At 60.9% G+C, this 20,497-nt stretch overlaps 4 protein-coding genes across 4 annotated transcripts; 3 read left to right on the top strand and 1 right to left on the bottom strand.

Moving 5' to 3' along the window:
• Positions 1–1,493: 1,493 nt before the first annotated feature.
• On the bottom strand, positions 1,494–10,973 carry BESB_009970 (uncharacterized protein; the record flags this gene model as incomplete). The annotated part of the gene is made up of 3 exons (XM_029359751.1): positions 1,494–8,593; positions 8,920–10,703; positions 10,882–10,973. The coding sequence occupies 3 exons, from the start codon at positions 10,971–10,973 to the stop codon at positions 1,494–1,496; spliced, it is 8,976 nt and encodes a 2,991-aa protein (XP_029222664.1).
• Positions 10,974–14,946: 3,973 nt separating this feature from the next.
• On the top strand, positions 14,947–16,346 carry BESB_009960 (DNA-directed RNA polymerase II RPB4; the record flags this gene model as incomplete). The annotated part of the gene is made up of 4 exons (XM_029359750.1): positions 14,947–14,989; positions 15,393–15,489; positions 15,669–15,746; positions 16,172–16,346. The coding sequence occupies 4 exons, from the start codon at positions 14,947–14,949 to the stop codon at positions 16,344–16,346; spliced, it is 393 nt and encodes a 130-aa protein (XP_029222663.1).
• A 2,415-nt stretch (positions 16,347–18,761) lies between these two features.
• BESB_009950 (uncharacterized protein) lies at positions 18,762–19,076 on the top strand (the record flags this gene model as incomplete). The annotated part of the gene is made up of 1 exon (XM_029359749.1): positions 18,762–19,076. The coding sequence occupies one exon, from the start codon at positions 18,762–18,764 to the stop codon at positions 19,074–19,076; it is 315 nt and encodes a 104-aa protein (XP_029222662.1).
• Positions 19,077–19,165: 89 nt separating this feature from the next.
• Positions 19,166–19,510, top strand: BESB_009940 (uncharacterized protein; the record flags this gene model as incomplete). Its single annotated transcript, XM_029359748.1, has 1 exon — positions 19,166–19,510. The coding sequence occupies one exon, from the start codon at positions 19,166–19,168 to the stop codon at positions 19,508–19,510; it is 345 nt and encodes a 114-aa protein (XP_029222661.1).
• Between the last annotated feature and the right edge of the window lie 987 nt (positions 19,511–20,497).

Here is a 20,497-nt window from a genome sequence, read left to right as displayed (position 1 = left end):
CGGCGTCGCAGCCGCAACTCCTTTCTGAGACGCTGGCAGTCCTTTGCGCCAACTCCCAAAAACTTCTGGCTTTTCGTCTCTGCCGCATGCGCCGTCGCCAGGGCCCGTCATCTCTCACAATGCGCTAGCCGCGTTGAAGACGCATAGCAGAGCCACCTCGCTTTACTTCTGAAGTTAAGCGACTGCCACAATCGTCTCGCCTCAAGCAGAGTCCACTAGGAACCGAGGAGGCTTCCGCTGGCCGACGGAGTCGCACACGCTGCCCGCCTCCCTGTGACGCAGAACGGGAATTCGTTTGCATTTGAGCATGCAATTAGAGTGTAAAGTCTAGGTTCGGCGCGCCCTCGAGGCTCTAGTTCCTCTGTATGCGAAGCCCTGAACTGGTCCAGTCCCCCGACGGCGTGAGCGAGGTCTGACTTGCAGGCGTATCCTCCCTATCGCCTTTCTGAGAAACGACTGCTTGACTGGCTCTTCAGCGGATAGCGCCTCTGGCATGAGTGAAAAATGCCGTGAACACTTTTGAAAGTCCGTCTGACCCTGTGTCTATCCGCGGGTGTCGCCCTGGGAGACTGAGGCCTCATCAGCTCTGGAGGGGCTGAAGACTTCGCACGTACCTCTGGCGAGCGCTGCGCAAACTGCCTAGGTGCGTGCAGGCGCGACGAAACGCCACTGCCTGCGGTGTGTTGCGCATGATGTCATCTCTGGCGACTCTAGCTGCGTGATTGAAACACGAATGCGTCTGGCAAGCGTGGCTACGCGCGCCTCTCTCACAGCTCAACCGACCCCGCGGAGCCTCGACGAGATGCCTCCAGGAGGGCGCAGGCGGATGGAGCTGAGCTGGGGAGAACGAGAGGGACGAGTCGACCTCTCTGAAGGGGCGACAGCAGCTGCAAGACACTTTGGCGATTGACAGCGTAGATGAAACAGTTCGAAAAACGGAGCCGAGGGCTTCCACGAACATCCCCTGGAGGCCGCGGCTAAACAACACGAAACATGACTCTCGTTGCTACATGCGCGGCGCGCTTCCCCGCGCTCTTTACCGCCCTTCGCTTTTTAGCAAACGCCTTCTCCCGCCGTCGAAAAAACCATTTCTCGTCATGCAGCAAAACAAACAGAACCGATGGCATACGCATACACACACACATATCTGCAGATACACACATGGGCACCCCAGATGTGCGTCGAGGTATATCTTTCGTTGAGAAGCTAGTTTGGACCGCCTTTGAGCGGCTTCGAGGCCTCGTGAGTTCGGTACGTTTTTGCCGGCGTGCGCCTCCCCTCCTGCGCTTGGCTCGAGGGCACACCACCTCATCTGCGGCGTTTCATCCTCTCTGCACGCGCACGCTGTGGCTTGTTCACGTTAGAGGCGTCGCTGGCGCAGGGGGACATCTTCTCCTAGCCTGCGAAGCGTGCGGGCGCCTTTCTGGTCGCGGTGCGCGACCTCCTGTCCCCTTCCGAGTGCGGCAGGCGGCGCACATCCGAGCTGCGCCGCCTCAGTCACTTTCTCCTCCGCTGGCCTCCGCCTCTCCGTCAGGGCCTTGAGGCGCCGACAGCGCCCATCTCGGCCGCCTCTGGTTCTCAGCCGCAGCCTCGTGGATCATCGCTTGCTCCTGGAGCAAGTGCGAAATCTGGTCTTTCTCGAGCTGCGCGCTTCTTGCCGTCGCCTCCAGCTTGTCCGCCTGCCGACTTGCAGAGACACGGGCGCGCTTCCGGTCTTCTCGCTCGCGCTCTGCAGCCCTCGCCTCTTCCTCCAGGTGCGCGTGGATCGTCTGCAGCACCACCTGGACGCCTGTCGGGGGCACGAGGTCCTCGTCCCCCTCGTCTCTCGCATCGTCCTCCGCCGCAGGCTCGTCCGCGCCTTCGAGCTCGCCGGAACAGTCGCCCCCTTCCGCCGCGGGCCCCTGCGCCTCCTCGCCCTCCTCGCCCCGCACTGAGGGCGCGCGCGCGTTGGGGAGCGGCGAGCCAGACCCCGACGCGCAGGGCGTCAGCGCGCACGCTGGCGGCGACCTCGCATGCAGACGCCGCGACTCTCGCGCGGACAGCAGCGCCCGTCTGTGAAGCTCCTGGTGCTCAGCGGGCGCCGAGAGAACCGACAACACCTTCTCCGTGAAGGACAGATGCGCGCCGTCTGAGGCGGCGCGAGCTCCAAACGGCGATGCGCCCGCTGCAGCCGCCGCGTCCTCCGCGCCTCGCCCGCTCGTAAGCCACGTCCACAGCGACCGCCGCGGACGCGAGTGCGACGAAGGCCACGCAGCGGAGGTTGGTGACGCGGCGGAGGCGGACGCTGCGTGCGCCGGAGAGAGCGAAGGACCTGGAAGTGAGGCTGTGGTCACCGCCGGCGACGGTCCGAGGAAAGCCGCGGCGTCTCTGTTTGGCTTCGTGGGCTCGATCGAGGGCCCGAGATCCCCGGAAGGCGATGTCGGTCGCTGCGGCGGATGCTGTCGGCCGCCTCCCTCCGCGTCGCGCTCCAGCGCCCAGGGCTCGTCGCGCGTCTCCTGCTGAGTTTTGTCTCTCGGGTCGCGTTCTTCCTCAACTCCAGCGTCCTGTTGGCTGCGCGGCCTTCGCCCCTGTAAGACCGCTGGCGCTCGCCGCGGTTCGCCGTCGCCCACACTTTCTGGCTGCGGTCCCGCGGAGAGGAACGAGTAGACGAGCGAGTCCCAGACGCCTCCCGGGCCAGCTGCGCGCGCGTTCGGTCTTTCTTCTTGTTCTCTCCACGCCGCTCGCTCCGACTGGAAGCCCCCCAGATCTGTCCATTCTTCATCTTCTTCCGCGTCCAGTGCCGCGCTGTCCGCTTGGCACCTCTTGGCGCCTGCGCCCTCCTCCTCCTCTCCCGGCCGCTCCTTCGCCGCGGCGGGGCTTCGCTCGCCAGCCTCGCGCTGCGCCAACTCGCGGTCTTCTTCGTCGTCGCGTTTGATGCGCGTCACGAGTTCAACGAGTTTCCGCCGATTCTCTTCGTCGTCTAGGAAGAAGCGCTCGGCGAGGCACTTGAGCGCACTCAGCCTCTCGGGTCGCGTTTCGTCGATCGTCCAGTTGCCTGAGATGTCGGGGTTGAAGCGAAAGTAGATCGAGGGCGGCAGCATATCTGAGAGCAAGTCGTGGATCGCCTCCGTGTTGGTCGCGCAGTTCGCGAGCTGCGCCAGCAGCGTCTCCCAGCCGCCGATGCCCAGCAGCGACGAGACGCCGCCGGCCGGCGTCTCTTCTTTCTCCGTCTGCATGAACTGAGAGGCCCCCGCGGACGCGTCCTGAGGCAGCCCGCTGGTGGAGTGCGCACGGGTCTTCGCCGCGCCCTGCGCCTCTACGTGCAGCATGTTGTCGCCGCGCCGCGAGGACGAGAAGGACGAGGGAAACTTGCCGGTGCCGATGCTCACGACTAACTCGATAGGAACGTCTTCGCCATAGAGGCCGCGCGCCTCTGCGAGAGCGATCGCCGTCGGGTTGTTGGCGAGCAGCGCGCCGTCGGAGAACGCCTGACTCTCCCAGCAGATCCCCGAGAAGAAGCCAGGCGCCGCCGTCGTCGCGCGCAAAGCGTCCTTCACCAGGATGCGACACGACCCCGCGTGGCGGCTTCCCCGCGACGGCACAAGAAGAAACGAGGTTGGCGACGCCGTCGCCGAGCCTCCCGCGGCCGCCTCAGACGCCGCAGCAGGCGACGAGGGCGAGGGGCGGCGGGGCCCCCCTGCTTTGGAGCACGGAAGAAAGAAGCGCACGATCCTCTGGAGCGCACTTCGGGGCGACAGCGCGCGAGTCGGCGGCTCCGGTCGGCGCGTCTCGTACGCCTGCCGCGCGTCCTCCAAACGTCGAGACGAACTCGACGGCGCGCGAGCGTCGCTCGCCTCCTCCGTCGCGCGCCCGTGCGCCGCCTCGCGGCTGCGCCAGCCGTCGAAGAAGGCCCGAAAGAGTCCCTCGTTCCGCTCGGCGTCGCCCTCGTCATTCGCCGCGCGGGTACGTTTTTCCGCGGCGGCGCCCACTTCTTCTTCTGGGTTTCCTGCGTCTCGGCGCGCGCGCGGGCTCGTTGACTGCTCCACGAGGTTCACGGGAAAGTTGTAGTTTCGCCAGACCATGACGTTCGTGGGGTTGGACGAGGCGACGGTGCTGATGCAGAAGACCTTGGGGCAGCAGGGATCGGCGGCGAAGTCAATCATGCGGCGGTCGCCCCAGGCCTTGTCGAGGATGCCCTCCCAGCCGCGCTCGTCGTAGACGGCCTGCCGCAGCACCAGCCGCGCACCGGTCACCGCGGCGGAGTCGCGCACAAAGATCTCGCGAATCAGCAGATCGTAGAGGCGCTCCGCCTCCACTACGCTCGCCTTCTCGAGGCCGAGGAGGGCGGCTATCACGCCGCCAGTCGACGTCCCGCAGATGATGTCAAAGGTCTCGTGCGCCTCCTTGCCCACGCAGGCCACGATCTGCTTCAGCAGCGCCAGACTCAGCACGCCGCGCGTGCCGCCGCCGTCGAACGCTAAGATGCGCAGCCCGCGACGCCGCCGCCGCCGCTCGCGCAAGGCCGAGGACGACAGCGACGCGCACGCCGGCGGAAACGCGGCCGCCGGCGACAACGCCGCGAAGCCCAGCGCGGTTCGCAAAATGCCCACGTAGCGCAGCCGGCGCGCCACGCGCGCAGGGGCGCGTGCGTGGCGCAGAAGCGGCGGCACCGCGGAGAACGCGAGGGGGGAGGCGGACGCAGCCGCGGCTGGCGACGGAGCGCTGTGCAGCTTCACCTCGCCGTCGAGCTCCTTCGACAGCGCGAGCAGGAGCACGTAGACTCCCGTGTGCGTCTGAAGCACGTTCATCCACTCCGCCGACAGAAGACACAACTCGTAGAGCATCTCTAGGCCCGCGGCCTCGCTCTTCTCGCCCCAGGCGACGGCCTCAGCGGAAGACGCCGAGGCCGCGGAAGACACCGATGCACCCGAGGACGCAGGCCTTTGCCTGCGTGCGTGGCGCTCCAGCACTGACGCGAGGAGTGCGCTGACGATGAGGTCTACCACGGCGCGGCGCGCGCGTCTCCTCTGCTGCGTCGGATCTTCATCTGGTGGGTGCGGCTCGTCATTTGCCAGGCCTTCGCCGGCGTGGTTCTCCCCCTCGCGGCCCGCTTTGGGCTCCAGTTCGCCCCGCGGGCCCTGCGCGTCCTCCTCCTGCTGCCGCACGCTGCGGTCGGCAGGGGCGCTGTCCACGGGAGTGGATAGGGGGAACGCGCCCAGAATCTGCGCGAATTCCTCAGCTGCGTGGGCTTTCTGGGTCGCGGATTTGAGGAGGCGAAGGAGCATCTCGAGCGCGCGGGCGCGCGCCTCCGGGTGTCGCGCCTGCGTGGCGGCGAAGAGCGCGCGCACGCCAGCCACGCGCAACAGCTTCTCCGCGCGCTTCCTCGCGCGCTCGCGCTCGCGCTTCTTCGAAAGCGGCTTCGAGTCGTCGCCCGACGCCAGCAGAGGAAACGCAGGCGAGATGCGTGGCGCCAGTGCGCGAGCCAGTCCCGGCCCGCGGAAAAGAGCGACAACTTCACAGGGGACAGACCAAGACCACGAAGACGAGGCAGAGGAGGGGCTTGAGGACGGCGCGGCGGCATCGTCCAAAACGCCTGGCAAATACAGCCCCAGAAGACCCCACTCCTCTTCGTCTCCGGTTCCTGGTCGGTTGGCGTTGCCTGCCTTGCGCGTCTCGCGGAAGTCTTCGCGCTTCCATGGCTCCGCCACCCCCGTCTCAGAGACGAAGAAGGAGCGACTCTGCAGGAGGCCGTCGACCTGCGCAGCGACGGCATCCTCCTCGCGCAAGGAAGGCGGAGCGGGCGCGTGCGCGGGCGCCTCAGGCCCTGCGTGGCGGTAGGCGAGAGGCTCCTCAGGCGAGCGCAGCACCTTGGAACTGCCCTCCTCTCTTCTTCCGCCGGACTCCTCGTCGCCGCTGGAAGGCGGAGCGTCTTCTGCTTTTCGCCTTTCTGGCCTTCCCCCCCTTCTCGCTTGTGTCGCAGTCCTTTCCTTATCGATTTCTCCACTCTCGCCGCCTCTCTCCTCTCCCTCACGCGCCGGCTTCTCCCAAGCCTCTGCGCCCACTCCTTCTCCGGCGTCACTGGCCTGTTTGTGCGTCTCCTCTCGAGCCCTCCTGGGCGCCACACGCGCCCGCGCGCGCAGAGCGCCAAGAATTCTGGGCTCTGCCGCTGCCAGAGACGCCTGGAGCGCCTCCTGCTCGCTCGCCCGATTCGCTGAGAGAAGCACTGGAACCCACAGCGCACGCGCGGAGCAAGCGGCATCTGAGGGAGCAGCAAAGGTTGTGCCTGCGCCGGCGGCGCCTTCCTGTTCAGGCGGCGCTTCCCCAGGCGCGTCGCCACGAGCTTTATCCTCCTCGGCTCTTTCTTCGCGACTGCGCGCGGCAGCGTCGGCGCGCTCAGGCAGGCCGCTCAGGAGACGCGAGAAAAAGCAGCCCGACGACGCGACTGAGTCGGGAGAGGCCGACGGGCGAAAGGGCGCCCGCTCCGCGTCGCCGGCGGGTCGTTCCGCAGGGCTTTCGGAGCCGGCAGAAGCAGGAAATGGAGGAGACAACGCAGAACGAGGCGCTTCCGAGACACTCGTTTGTCTCTCATCCTGGGTAGCGGTCTCGTTGCCCTCCTCGTCGCAGGGCGCAAGCGTGGGTGAGACGAGCGACCTGGGGGCCTCCTCTCGGGGCGCGGCTATTCTCCCCTCTTGCTCATGCGCCGGAGCGTCCTCCGCGTGCAAATCAGCTGCGTAAGGCGGAGACGCGAGGAGAAGGAGAATTTCAGCGGCTAGTCTCTTTGCTTCGTCCTCGCGCGCTGCCTCCCCTGCTCGGCGCCTCCCCTCCTCTCGTTGTTGCACGCGAGACCCACGAGAATGGGCTTCTTCTCCGTCCTCCCCGCGCCCACAGCCTCCACTCACGGCGCGCTCACTCTCTGCGTGCTCACTCGCGGTGTGCTCGCGCGCCGCCTTCGCCGCGTCGTATTCCCCCGCGCGTTGTGTCGGCCGCTCGTTGCGGTCTAGACTGGCCTCTGCTGCATCGCCACGCGTGTCTGCGGCGTTTTCTCTCGCTTGGCAATCGCGTCCGCTGGTATTTTTTGCCGCTGCGTCTTTCGCGCGGAGTGCGCTCTCTCCCGCGGTGTCGCCTGATGGTCGTTGAGTGTTGTCCAGTTCGCCTCTTCTAGACGTCGGAGGAATGTCTCTGGCGGTCTCCTCCTTCGTGGCCTGTTCGCCATTCTCCTCCGCTCCGCTTCTTCTCTCCCCCGCAGCTGCTGCACCCGGTTTTTTTTCTTCAGGGCTAGCTGGCGTCCGCGTGGGCGCCGTTGCCAACCCGCTCGACGGAGCAGCCTCTGGCGCGCTTTTATCCTCGCCCCGCCGTTCCTCTGCCTCCTCCGCCTGGCTCTCTGGGATCTCTCTTGCGTAGCCGGCGGCGTCGCTGCGCGCGTGTCTGTCTCGCTTGCTCGCTTGTGCGCCGGCGCCTTCGGAGGGGGGTTTGTTCTCGCCCTCGTCGAGCCGAGGGGCGGCCGCCCAGGCGCGCGCGCCTCCGACCCCTGAGATGACGGAGGAGGTCGGTGACGACGGCGGAGACTGCGTCCCGCTGCTCGGGTAGTCGTAGCGCGATGATGAGCCTTCAACTGTGGAGAGGCAGTCGTAGGGCGACGACGAGGGCAAAGAGAGCGAGAACGGGGACGAGGGAGACGCCGCCGCTGGAGACGCGGAGACAGCTCGGGATGTCGGGCCTGCGCGCGCCGTCTCCGGAGGAGAGAGGAGCTCCTGGTTCCTACCTCCCTGCGCGACGGCGGCATTCATGCGTGCATTCCCTGTAGGGCGTTCAGCGGGTCGCTCCGCCTGCGGGCTTGCGGGCCTGTCGCCGACCACGGCGCCCCCCGGGGGGTGGTCGCCTCGTCGGTGGCCTTCCTCGCGTTTTTCGATCTCTCCTTCTTCCGCAATCCGTTCGAGCAGCGCGGTCAGCGCTTGCGTCTGGGCGGGCCTCTGCCTCAGCGCGTCTGGAATGTTTTTCAGAAGCAAGAGAATCAAGCGAAGCGCGTCTCGCCGCGCCTCTTCGTGCTGCGTCCGGAGCTCGTTCAGCAGCGCCTCGCCATCCACCTCTTCTTCTTCCCCCACGGCCGTCTCCCTCTCCCCAGCGTCGCCTCTCATCCCCCCTTCTCGCTCACCGTCGGTCGCTTCAGGCCCGCCGAGCGCCTCGAGACCAGCAGAGGAGGCCGCAGCTGGTGCCGCGCCGGGCGCGCGTCTTCTTCTCGCCTCGACGGGCAGATCGCCGCGCTCGCTGTCGTCCTCGTGCCGCCACACCCATCGGCGCCAGAGGGAAGGCGAGCGGCGCTGTCCCGACGACGCGCGGAGAGCGGCGAGCGCGAGGGCGTGCCGTTCAGCGTTCGCGAGCAGCAGCGGAAGGAGCGCCGAGAAGACGTCTTCCTCGACTGCCTGCTGCAGCACCGAAGCAGCCGGAGAAGGGGCCGTCGCGCACGAGGCGGCGCTTTCCGCGGGCGGCGCACGCGACGCGGCACCCGCCGACGACGCAGTTGCGAGACGAAGCAGCGACCGCACCAGCTGCCCACGCGCGGCGATGTGCAGCGCGTCTGCGCGAGAGAGGAGCGTGCGAATGAAAATGTTGCAAGCTGCGGAGAGCCGGAAGAGACACGAGGGTCGCACGCAGTCAACACGCGAACGGCGGCACCCCGCCACTCCATTCGGGGGCGAGGGTCTGCAGACTACAGAGATCGAGCTGCACTGTAAACCGTGGCGTTTCCCACGCTGCTTGTCTGCGCAGACGCGCAGGCTCCTCGCGAAAAAGAAAGAGTTACGGAGCGCAACAAGGCATCGACGCGTGCCGGTCTAAAGTGTGTTTCCCGTTGTCGTGAACACATCCCCGCAAAAGGGGCACCACATCTTTTTTCTGCGCGGCGACAAAACTGCACCTCGTGGGCCGAAACGCCATGCTTACCAGCTGAAGCGGCGATGTCCTGGAAGTCGAAGTGAACCTGATTCTCCTCGTGTGTGCGCTGAGGTTGTGTCTTCCTCGAAAGATCTGTGTCTCTCTTCGCCTCGTTGTCTCCCGGCTCCAGAGGCCGGTCAGTCTCGTCCTCGCCCGCCTCTGGGGCCGCCGCACCGTCGTCTCTACGGGCCTCGGCGTCCCGCTCCTCCTCGTCTTCTTCGTCCTTGTCGGCTCTCTCTGTTCGCCTGATGAGATTATGCACTCCCACTCCCGCGCCTGTCGCGACTTCGCACTCGTCGTCGCTCTCGTCCCCCGACGGCTCGGGCTTCTTCGAGGCGGACGCAAACAGCGGAAGGTATGCGTCTTCTTTGAACATCCTCTGCTCCTCGAAGCGCCCGCGCTTCCTGCGGTCGCCCGTCTCGCTCTCAGCCTGCCATGAACGGTCGCATGCCGGGCGCGCGGTGAAAGACGAGGGCGCGCGCGGGCTGCCGCGGGGCGAGGCCGTGGAGGGCGCGAAAAGTGGCGTGAAGCACGAAGCAGCAGGCGACGCCAGAGAAGACGATGAAAAGAGGGCGGAAGGAGGACAAGATCGGCGAGAGAACGACGAAACCTGTCTCAGAACCGTCCCTGTCTCGTCGTACCGGTCGGCGGGGACGCGCGGGCGCTCCTGCAGCGGACGATCGGGCGCAGGGCTGCCATCATGTAAGGTACTCGAATGCGTCAGCGGCTGTCGCTCCGCGCGCATCCGTTCTCCCTCCGGTGTCTGTGCCTGAACCGGCTGCTCCCTCCCTGAACATTCTGCTGAAGGCCCGCGAGAGAATCCTCGCGCTTCACCGCGGGTCGAGTCTGCTTCTCTCCCGGCTGGTTCGGCGTCTTCTCTCTCGTCAGGCTTTTGCACCTCGCCGCCTGAGCAGAGACGCGCCAAGTCCGCACTGGCGGTGCAGGGGTCGTCGGAGCCAGACGCGTACGACAGGGGCGACGCGGAAAGGAGCGAGGAAAAAGGAAACGGAAGGGAAGACTCCAGCCAGTTCGGCGTCTTGGCGCCGCAGAGGCGCTCGGGAGAGACCGCGCAGCCCTCCAGCTTCCCGCAGGACGTGCTTCGCAGCGAGGAAGAAGAGGGCGATGTCCTGTCGGGCGGCAGAGAGGAGGCGAGAAGCAGTGCAGGCAGCGCGCGAAGAAAGCAACTTTTTCTTTCCCTCTCTGCGTCACTCGCGCCTGCCATGAACGCTGCGGCTGAAGGAGAGTGAGGAGCTGAGAAAGGTGACGAAAGAAAAGAAAGGGAAGGCGACGGAGCGGCATCGCCCAAAGCAGACGACAGGCGCAGGTGCGAGGGGCGGGGCCGGTCTGCGACGGCGAAGAGAGGCGCGGAACGAGGCCTGGAGAAGAGCCGCAAGGAGAGCCTATGAAGGAAAAGAGAGGACGGCACTTTTGCAATGGATGAGGAGTGCAGAAAGCGATGGCCGCGGATCAGCAGCTGCTTGTTGAGAAGCTGCGGGAGACCTGTGAGTGGGAGAGAGGCGAGGCTGAGGGAGAGTCTGTCGTTCGCGGCGACTGCGTAGCAGAGCGCCAGAACGACGGCGATCAAAAGAAAGACTGACAAAACGTTGGAGCAGCTTCGAGTCGTAAACAGCGGTCGCCGGGCACGGAGAAGAACTCTCTGGTGGCACGCGATCTCTGTAAAAGAGTGGCGCGGACGATGACACGCAGGCACGCTGTCTTCGCCGGCCGCATGACGCTTTGGAGAGCGGCGCTGGACACAATGGACGAACAGCCGCACGCCGACGACGACGCGCCTATTGCACACGAGACACGACACACAGGAAGAGGCAGAAGAAGCGAGACTGAGACTCGACGGTGGGCGCCGAAAGGTGGCACAGAACGCCGAAGCGGGAAGTGAACATGCTGGCAGAGGACCCGAAAACCGCCTGTAGAACGTCTCCAGAAGTATGTGGCTTCCTTCATACTCCGTACAGACTGTCCTTCCCCGACGAAGCGCGCAGGGAACGGCGGCCGCTTGAAAAGGGGGCGAAGCCGTTCGCTGTCGTTGCGGTAAGCGACCGCATACTCTGCTCTGAAGCGCCTTTCCGCAACAGGCTCCCCGAGAAAAGAGCCGCAGAGTCCATCCATGTCCCGCGCCGTCGGGTGTACAGACAGCGGGGAAGCAGGCGCCGCTGGAAGGGGGAACGTCATGCCAGCAAAGAGGGCAGAATGTGTACGCGCGCGAGCCCTTCACATTCGGCCGCTTGCTCCGCGAGCTTCCTCGCGCATCGAGTCTCCCCATCTTGGCCCAGTTTTACAAAAAAGAGCTGGGCGTTGGCGGCACTCCGGAAAGAGAGAAGACATCAATCCCGAAGACTACGGGGCTGCGTCATTCCTGCAGGCCGCGCATCTTCGCGGAGCCTACCGTGTCCCTCGAATGGCCCAAAGGGGACTCCGTCACATGCGTGTCACAAAAAGCGAGCGTCTTCAGAAGACATCCGATCAACAAGAGCGTAGGGAGGGGTAGAAGAGCGAGACGGCTGTTCGTTGACCGTGTGCAAGGCGTTGCGTAGTGGAGCAGGCCACGAACGCCTCCGATGCCAGAGGCAGCGTCGAAAACGCCCACGAACGAGAGCGAAGTGGACTGCGCAGATCCGTCTTTGACCTCAGGTAGATTTGTCGGGTTTCTGGGCGACGTGAAAGAATCGCGGCTGGATGGTTCCTGTGTTTCCCCAGTCTCACACGCACGGCATGCATCGGCTTCGTCTCTCTGCGTCCCTGGCTCAGGCAGGCGTTCACGCGTGATGAGACATGCTCGATATCCCGCGAAGCAGCGCGTTTCTCTACTCAGGTTGGCTTTCGCCGTCGCTCTGAGGCGAGACAAGACGTCTCTCTTCGCGCCCGCGAGGGCAGAGATTTCATAGCTGCGGGAAGCGGCACATGCGCTCACCAATGGGCGTAAAGATGCATCGGCTGTCGCAGTGTCTTGCCCGCCCCGTTCTGTCGCGCCCGTGTCTCTCGCAACGGCACACGCGTTTCCGGCTGCTCTCGCCTCGCGAAATGGTGTGATTTCACTCCTACATGGGCTCGGGTCATGCATTCAAGAGCTACGCTACGTAGGGCGGTTTCGGCGCCTTCAGTACAGGCGGGGCGAACGCCCAGCCATGGTGCGCCTTGCGCCGAGTGGTCCGAGTCCCGAGGCTCCGCATCAGGGCCAGGGCACGCGCAATCTCGTCCCAAGGACAAGGCTCTTTGGCACTGCATGTGCACCGAGACTGCTCGTTTCCCGTCTAGCAGAGTTCGCTTTTTTTCAAAAGATGGAAGGGTGGTGCTACGGTAGGAGCCTGACCGTCGGAGGTGGCAATTTGGTCTAGTATACTCGCCCGAAGGCGCATCGCGCCATGACGGTGGCGAAGAATTTTACCGAGAAGCCGGTGGAGCTGTGCTGTGTAACATGGGCTCGAGACAGTCGTTGAGACGCCTTATCTCTCTTGCCAGTCGTGCTTAGATGCCGAGGACGACAGCAGCTGCCCGTGTGCTAAAAATTGTGGGCTCGTGTCTAGTAAGGCGTCGTATTGTTTACCCATCGCAGCCGCTGCGCCTGCCGCAACTAGATGCTCAGGCGAGTACTCATGATCCCGCGGTGCTCCCAGATTCCCTACTATACCGTAGACGGCAACCACAGTGAAACCAAAGACCCGTGGCACGCACGGAGGTGGAAAAGAATCTCTGAAGAAGTACTATAGCCGAGAGCAGCCGCCAGGGTAGACTGGAGCAACAGTGTATTTTTCTTTCAGTGTGTGTGTGTGTGTACGGAACGGAGACAGCACCCCGTGAGACCTGACTCCAGGGCTGCCTAGCGTGTGAGTTGCGGTGACCCGGTCGTGCGTACTCGGGTTGCTACAGAGTACGCTGACGGGGGGTGCGGACAGAGGCCGGAAGACTTGACAAACCTTTCGTGGTGAGCGAGAAGTGGTGGTGCAACACACGCAAGGTCATTTCGCACGTCTGTAGGTCACTTTCGTGCAAGTAGTAGATGGAAATGAGTCCGTGGCCGGTAAATGATTTTAAGCGTCGTGCCCCGGGGGGAGGTGTAAAGCGCTGGTGTACGGCGACATTGAGCATACAGTAGGTGCGTCAATATCGCAGGAATGCAGAGGGTTCCAGCCTTCCTCCAGTGGGGTCGCAGCAGCCCGGGCATTGCACACTCGCGTTCAACCTCACAGTCGCTGCGAGAGCAGCAGTACCTGTGAAGCTAACGGTAATCTCCAGTGCCGCTGAAAGAGAATGAGCTTCCCACTTTACAGAGCCCTGTCTGCGCAGCATATCAACGCGGTGAACGACTCAGCGCCTTGCCCTCCCGCCGTCAACCAGTCGTGCTCGTCTGCTTTCCCTCTCACCACCTCGCGACAGCTCTGGTGAGAAGTCGAGCCCATCCGTTGTTTATGCCGACCAATCCTAGTGCTGCGTGGTTGGAGGCTTACAGTGCACGTGGGAATCCTGCAGTCGTCTTGAGAACAAGCGGGTTAAAATGCAGGGTTGCAGTGGGCAACATGCGCGCGTTGGTCACGTACTGAAGGCAACGAGTCACACGTGCTACTCTACGTCGCATTTTCAAGAGCCCGCCGGTCCACGAGAAGACGCAACGTAGTTTGGGCCGGCAGGCTCGCTTTCAGCTGCGGCCCTTCAGGTCGGTTACCTGACCAAGGCTTTCCGCAGAGTCCTTTGGCTTATGATGTGCGTGTCGCAAACAAAGAAACTAGGGTTCCAGATGATATCTCAGCATTCGATGTGCCCTTCTTCTCCGTAAAGCCGTGACAGGCGCACACGGAGCAATATACAGTTCAGAGCGATGGGCTCACAGAAAGTAGATGCGCCTTCAAAGTGGCTCATCAAGTTGCGTACTTCGCCCGACAGTGTCTGTACCCGACAGAACTGCCTTCCCGCCCCCTCTCCGGAGTCGCTCAGCCCGCCGTCGTCATCAAACCGGATTACTGCAGGGGCTGCAAGCTTCACTTCTGCCTCGGCAGGTGCAGTGGGGACAAATGGCGAAGAGTTCGTCCTAGCACAGACACTCGAAAAGGGCCGGACGCCGTTCAATCGTCCTCCACAGCGGCTCGACCCTGGTAACGTCGCTGGTTAACAGGCCTTCCGCGTGGAGTCATAGAACACAACGCGATTTCTGTCGTTGTAGACTTATTCTTTGTGGTGTTGGGCGGGCTGGGCGTAGCGCGGCCGGGTGAGACTGTGTGAGACTCGTTACCTGTAAGCTGGCTAACCGGGCCGCATGCGTCGGCAATGCATGCGGTGCCCCAGTTGGAGGCACTAAAGTTTCTGGCTGATGTATCAAACCGAATGACGCCCGTCGGTCATATACTGTCGAAAGGCAAAGAAGAATCTACCTTCTTTGTACCTGCACCGTTCGGTTGTGGTTGCCCGCCTGTTCCCCCGTGGCGTGGGCTCGTGCTGGACAGACACGTGGTATGCATCTGCGCGCTTTTCTTTCACTTCCTCAGGTCTCCGTAGTATGTATTTGGTCGAGTAGGAGCTCTGTATCCGCTAGAGTGAGCATCCCAATTGCACGCAGGTTCCCGTCGCCGGCGGCTAATCTGTGCTTTTCTTAGCTCATTTCAATTGGGCGCTCTCTCGGTCAACCAATCCATGTACGCCCAAGCGTGTGGAGGCTCGGCTCTGTCTCCGCCATAACTGCATTTCGTCTGCCGTCTTCCTGTTGCCAGTCCCATCCCACCTTTGGCGGGAAAACATGCTGGAAATTCTTCGTCTGTCTTGTTCGGTGAATGCCTGCCCGATGCTCGGAGCTGATTCTGCGTGAAGGGAACAGCCAGTGCGTCACTTCTGCACTCTTTCCTGGGTCCTCCAGACGCCAGTCGGCCCCCACTGCTGTCGTTGGCGAAGACAGCCTAGCGGTTCTCGTCTTGCCGTTTGCGGAATCTGTGCAGTCCGAGGCAGAGTGTCCTCTGTAGGCGAGGCCCGTAGCCTCGCTTTTTTCCCTCTTAACGCCCGACTGTCTAGTTTACCCTCTTTCTGGTGGTCTCCATGGAGCGCAAAATCGACTGCCAGTTTATGGGACTGGGCCCAGGTGAGTGAATGTAATTTCCCTGTCAGTGTTAGCACCTGAGCCCCGTCCAAAGTCTCTTTCCGTTAGACCGCGACTCGTCTTCTTTTTCTTGAACTCGCAGGAAGGCAGGGAGTTGTAAGCGGAATGTGCACGACTGCAGGGTTTTAGCTCTTTCTGTGTTCAAGTGTGGCTCCTCTAGGTGGCTATTTCTATTGCCGTTCGCGTTCAGCGGAACAAAGTCCTCGCTGTGCCGCTCCTATGGTAGGGCAGTAGTGTAGCTGTTCGTGGGTTTCCAGGGGACTCCCCGTGTTGAACTCTAGTTGCTGGGTAATCGTGCGGGCAGGCTTATGGCAGAGGAAGGGTTGATGGTGTGTGCAGACCCTTCCTTTTGTCTCGTCTCCACTTGGTGCTCTTTGTTCTGCAGAGTTCCGCTCGGCGAAATGTCTAAACTTATGCGAGCTGCAGTTGATCCTCAGTGATCAGCTACGTCTGCCAAACACCCGATCCGCTGAGGCGCAAAGGTATGGCGTCCCGCAACAGAGGCGCGTGTTGAAATCTGTATTTCGTCGCCGCATAACCCGCATTTGTGGGAGTGTCTCGTCCTGTACGCTGCCACGGGAAGCACACTCACAGTTGGGCCCTGTTTTGTGATCAGGGAGTATACGGGGCATTTATTATGCTTCGTTCTGTGTCTGCACAGCTTGCTTAAGGCCTCGTACGACTATAGTACGCGTTTCGCGAAGCTGAGGACACGCAATGTCATTGTGGATCTTCGAAGGTAAGAGCTGTAGGATCCTCAATGCGTATATCACATGCGGTGGAACCCGTTCCCGGGCTGCGCATCGTTAGCTAGCAACTCTCCGTATTCAGGGTGCCTCGCCCGATGGCCTTTTTCCGCGTAACCACCAATGTGGATCTTACTTTGGAAGCGGGCAAACAGTCATGGATCGCACTCTCCGGTCAGCTCTGCCGTACCTATTCGGCCGCCCTTGCACTTCTCGTTTGGGGGAGCAGTCTGGTGATCCATGTACGTACGTCCCCTGACAGTCTCTGCCTTGTTCCACTGGTTGCCAACCGAGTCAACAGAACGAAGTGGCCGCTTGTGGTCGTAGGCATTTGCGTCGCCCTCTGAGAGGCTCCGTGCTTATCAAGAGGCTCCGGTTATCATTGTGGCACTCTCCTTGGCTGTACCTTTCTTCACAGTAACCTTGAGCGCGAAGGAGATCTCCACCAGTACGAGATCGCGCAGCTGGTGGACCTGCTCCCCAAATCCCCAGACGAAGCAAAAGCACTAATTCCGACGCTCAACCGTTTGCCCGCCCCGCGGCTTCAACGCATCCTCGATCTTCTTGAAATGTTCCGCGTGCACGCAGCTTGAAGTTTCTGAGTGGAGTTTTTTTAAGGGGGCATTCCGGCGCTGCATCTGATTGTCAACCGCGGCACGCACTGGTTCATTAGGACGTTTCGTTCGTGTTCTTTATGAAGAGCGTTTGTGAGTAATCGCTGGCACGAGGAGTCCTCATGGTCAACGGGAGTCGAGCAGGTGGTTAATACCGGTTTAAGGATTGATAGTGGTGTCCAGCCTCATCAGAGAGGTTCACTATTTCTGTATTGCTGAGGCCTTTGGCAAGCTCTGGGGAAGCCTGTCGCGGCTGGCGTGAATGACAGGCGTACAGGTTCGCGCTGGTTCCCTTGACACGAGGCACGTAGCTCTTCATGTTGAAGACCCACCTCCTGTTCTCTGCGCAGAGTCACCACATGTACCGCTCCAGACTAATCGTCGTTCATCTCTGCAGAGACGTGACGCTGTAGGTATATCTGAGGCACTGTCGATGCTGCACCGGAGAGCAACAGTGCGCAGATCCGGGCAGTGGCCTACCACGACGCGTAGTCTGTGGCGGATTGTGGCGTCAGTGGCTGCCCGCTTTGGCAAACTGGCAGATGCCAACTTCGGTATTTACCCTGCGAGGTGTCATCTTCTATGGCTGAATCTGACAAGCCGTGTGCCGGGGGGCACGGATGAAGCCATGCAATGGGTCTACAACCTCCCTCTGGTGTCTCCCAAAAGCTGAGAAACTGACCCTGAGCTAGTGTATCGGTGTACAGAAGACCCGTCGTGTAGTCCAGGTTCCGTTTGGCGGCATGTCCCCCGGTGCTGTGGCAGTCCTCAACACAAAAGCTAGTGATACTGAAGACTCGCTGGAGCTAGCATCGGTGTGGCCAGATGACACAAAGAGACCCCTCGCGCACGCTGACAAGCGGCATCAAGAGGAACGCAGTAATCGCGCGGTCGGTTAGCCCCGGCCTCTAGTTTTTCCCATTGTATGTTACTTGTCCGCTTGCAGGCAAGGCGAAGAATGTACAGTTGTTCTGGACGTGCGTAGAGTTGAGTTCTTTGTTCGGGGGAAGGAAAACATGGAGTCTTGTAAACCAAACGACACAGTGATAGCCTATCATCCTATGCAGGAAGACCACCATATCGTGCAGTGGGCCAGTACGCCTAGTAGATGGTTCGAAGGCGGGCGGGCACTCGGGTGCCGTAACAACTGGAATACAGGAAGTAGACTGAGCTCTGGGGTGCCATACTCATTGCTATTGCCGCACCCCGTGTTTCCATTCAGCACGACGTCCGTGCTTGCCTTCATTTTTTGAACGGGAAACGCCCTCGGGAAAAGCGTACTCCCTTATGGATTGAAGAAGCTGCAGCGGAAACTGTGAAAAAGGGAAAAGGCGTGGGAGATCCTGGCGTTATGTCATGTTGTCCTTCACCTGAGGAGCTTCAGTGCTCTACACCAATATGCTCTCAGTTTCAAGCGTGTATTCTTCTGGAGAGTTGTTATTGCCTGCCAGGCGGTATCACTAACCGCTAAGAGAGCATTTGAAAGACGTCGAATCAGTACTCCTTAGTCTATTTATGTGGCAGTTACGAAAAGTGGAACGAGTACGTTACTAAGGAAGCCTGTCAGTGGTTTTTTTCCTTGTTCGTACTCGTTCGTCATTTCTGATGAGGTTCCGACCTCCGTTCCAATGTTTTTTGTGGTACACAGAGCAGTAACTGTCTCAGGCGTCACGCAGCTCTAAGTGGCTTCATTTCCATTTATTGGGTGCCGAATCAATCGCTGCGGAGCAAACAGCAGAATTTTTGCCTGCCGTCCTCTCCGCTTCTGAGCAGTCCGCCGAGCTTGGATACAATACCGACGTGGACAGTGAGATTGCTGCGTGTGTAGGCAGCACGCGTCTGCAAGCTCATTTTCAGGAAAGATGAGATCTCTACACACTGGATTTTTGCTGTTTCTTGTGGCGGCGGCGATAATGACTGGTAAGTGAAGCATTTCAAAAGCTGTTCGGGAGAATGTAGACCCTTTTGCCTGTATGGGTATTGAATCCTCACCGTGTCCCACCAACTCTGAGGTTTTAATCGTTTCAGCTTGCACCATACCAATTGAGCCCAGAACAGCAGGCACCTTGACAAGCCATCGGCACTGGCAAGGCCCGTTCACTGCCAAGGCCTTTCCTGCGCGCGTCCGTGCACTGTCAAGAACAGCAGACCGGCGGCACAGCTGGAAGAAATATCTATCGTATTCGTCTGGAATAGCAGTCGATGAGCCCCCTGAAAGTGGAATGCCTGAAAGTCACTTGGAGACTGAATATGGTACGAGGGGATGCGATACCCACCGCGGTCATTCGCATTCGTAACGCGGCGGCGCATACCAGACGTCGAACGGTGCGTTGATTTGATAGGCGCCGATTGTTCGTGCACAGTCGCCCGAGCTTTGCGTCAGTCTCTCTTTGCATGAGTGTCTCGTCTATTGCAGAAGTGGTATCGGCTGGTGATGCTGTCGACGAAAAGAAAGATGACGACGGGAGCGCCACCGTTCAGTTGATGGGGGGACAACAGCAGTTACTAGCAAACTTCGAAGAGCGGCATGGGAGCTCGAACACCGACTCCGCAGCTCGCCGCACATTAGGCAGTGTCCTGCAACTCCCGATGTACTATCTGGAGGAGCTGTTTGCACATTTGGAACGTTTCATGACGAGTGGAGCACTGCAGGTGCCTCTTCAGTCATCAGTGAAAGATACGGCTGCTACGCCGGTCCCCCTGTGGTAGATGTAGCTATATCACCGCCGGATGAGAAGAGGAAGGAACGCGGAGGAAACTCCGAGCTGCGCATCTTCATGAACGTCCCTCCATTAAAAATGCTCAGAACAATTTGCCAGGGGTACAGGAACCTCTGTGCCGCAGAGTTCGAAGACTCCCTCTTTCGCGCTGTCTCCAAGGCTGCTAACGATCCAGGTTTCACAAAAGATCGCCTGAAGCTCGGAGGCCTGTCAGCAAGGAACAACGGCGTTGAACAAATTCTCATCATCAAGAATGACAGTGACCTGCGACTGGCTCAGCTTGCGAAACAGGCACTTCTGGACATTCCGAACTGTACCACAAACACATCGTCGCCCATATGTCAAACTCTTACAGGAAAGCACCTTTCACTCCATGACGTCACGCCACAAGTGACGAGCATTCGCGCAATACGCCAACCCTGACCTTCAGTGGGGTGGTGCCATGGCTTTGACCACCCAATATTTGTCTGCCAGTCCCCGGCGAAGTTACCAGAAGATCAGGTAGCCGAGCGCTGCATGGCACTTGTATGCTTGGAAGATATGTACAACGCTACGTGTTCTGATGTCAATGCTGGCTTCTAAACAACGTCTTGCCGCGTGGCGGTTGGTGATAGTCTCATGCTTTGTCATTATGTCTGGAGGTCTTGTGGCAGACATGCCAACGCCTGTCATGTCAGTGCTTCATGTAGAAACTTGTCCGCGTTATCATTTGGAACTATAAAAAGAGCATCATGCTTTTTCTTGCCCGGCTCACACTTCCGGCTGGAGCATGCTACGCCTGTCAGCCACCTCACTCCTCACACGGATGGATGTCAAGACATTGGATTCGGAACTATCTCTCGCCTGGATGCGGTATGAATGGCTCGATATTAGCTGATATAACTGTCTAGATGACGCTTTCAACGTTTTTCGTGACGTTGTTCAATGGTAGCGCCTCTGTCAGTTTAGGCACGGTCCAGCATCATAGGCTACCAAGTAGAGACTTGTGACCGATGGGGTCTCCAGAGACCAGGCCCTTCGTTCCCACTAGTATCCGGCTGTCTCTCGCGCACAGCAACTATCCGGTCTTACGCTAAGCCGCAAACTGAGAAGATCTCTCCTCCCATGTCTTTGTATGTTTCTCTGAGGCAGGACGACATAGTGCCCGCCCGGCCCTTCCCAGAGGCGCTTTGCCAGGCCAAGTGGGGGTGGAAGAGACGCCGGTGAGTGTTCAGTCATCTGCCTAGTGTTTTCTGTCGCTCTACAACCTCTTTTCAAGCCTGCGCTTGCCTGCAATTTTTTCGTCGCTGCTGGTGAATTCACCAACTCGCGTAACGAAGTGGGCCTCCTCGCCCGCGCGCGGCGAGGCCAAGAGGCCTTCTTGAAAATATGACGCGGATCGCGACCAGCTTTTAGTCCGACCACCGGTTG

The sequence above is a fragment of the Besnoitia besnoiti genome, chromosome I (assembly GCF_002563875.1).
Source record: "Besnoitia besnoiti strain Bb-Ger1 chromosome I, whole genome shotgun sequence".
Taxonomy (NCBI): Eukaryota; Apicomplexa; class Conoidasida; order Eucoccidiorida; family Sarcocystidae; genus Besnoitia; species Besnoitia besnoiti.
This window is presented reverse-complemented; position numbering and strand designations above follow the sequence as displayed.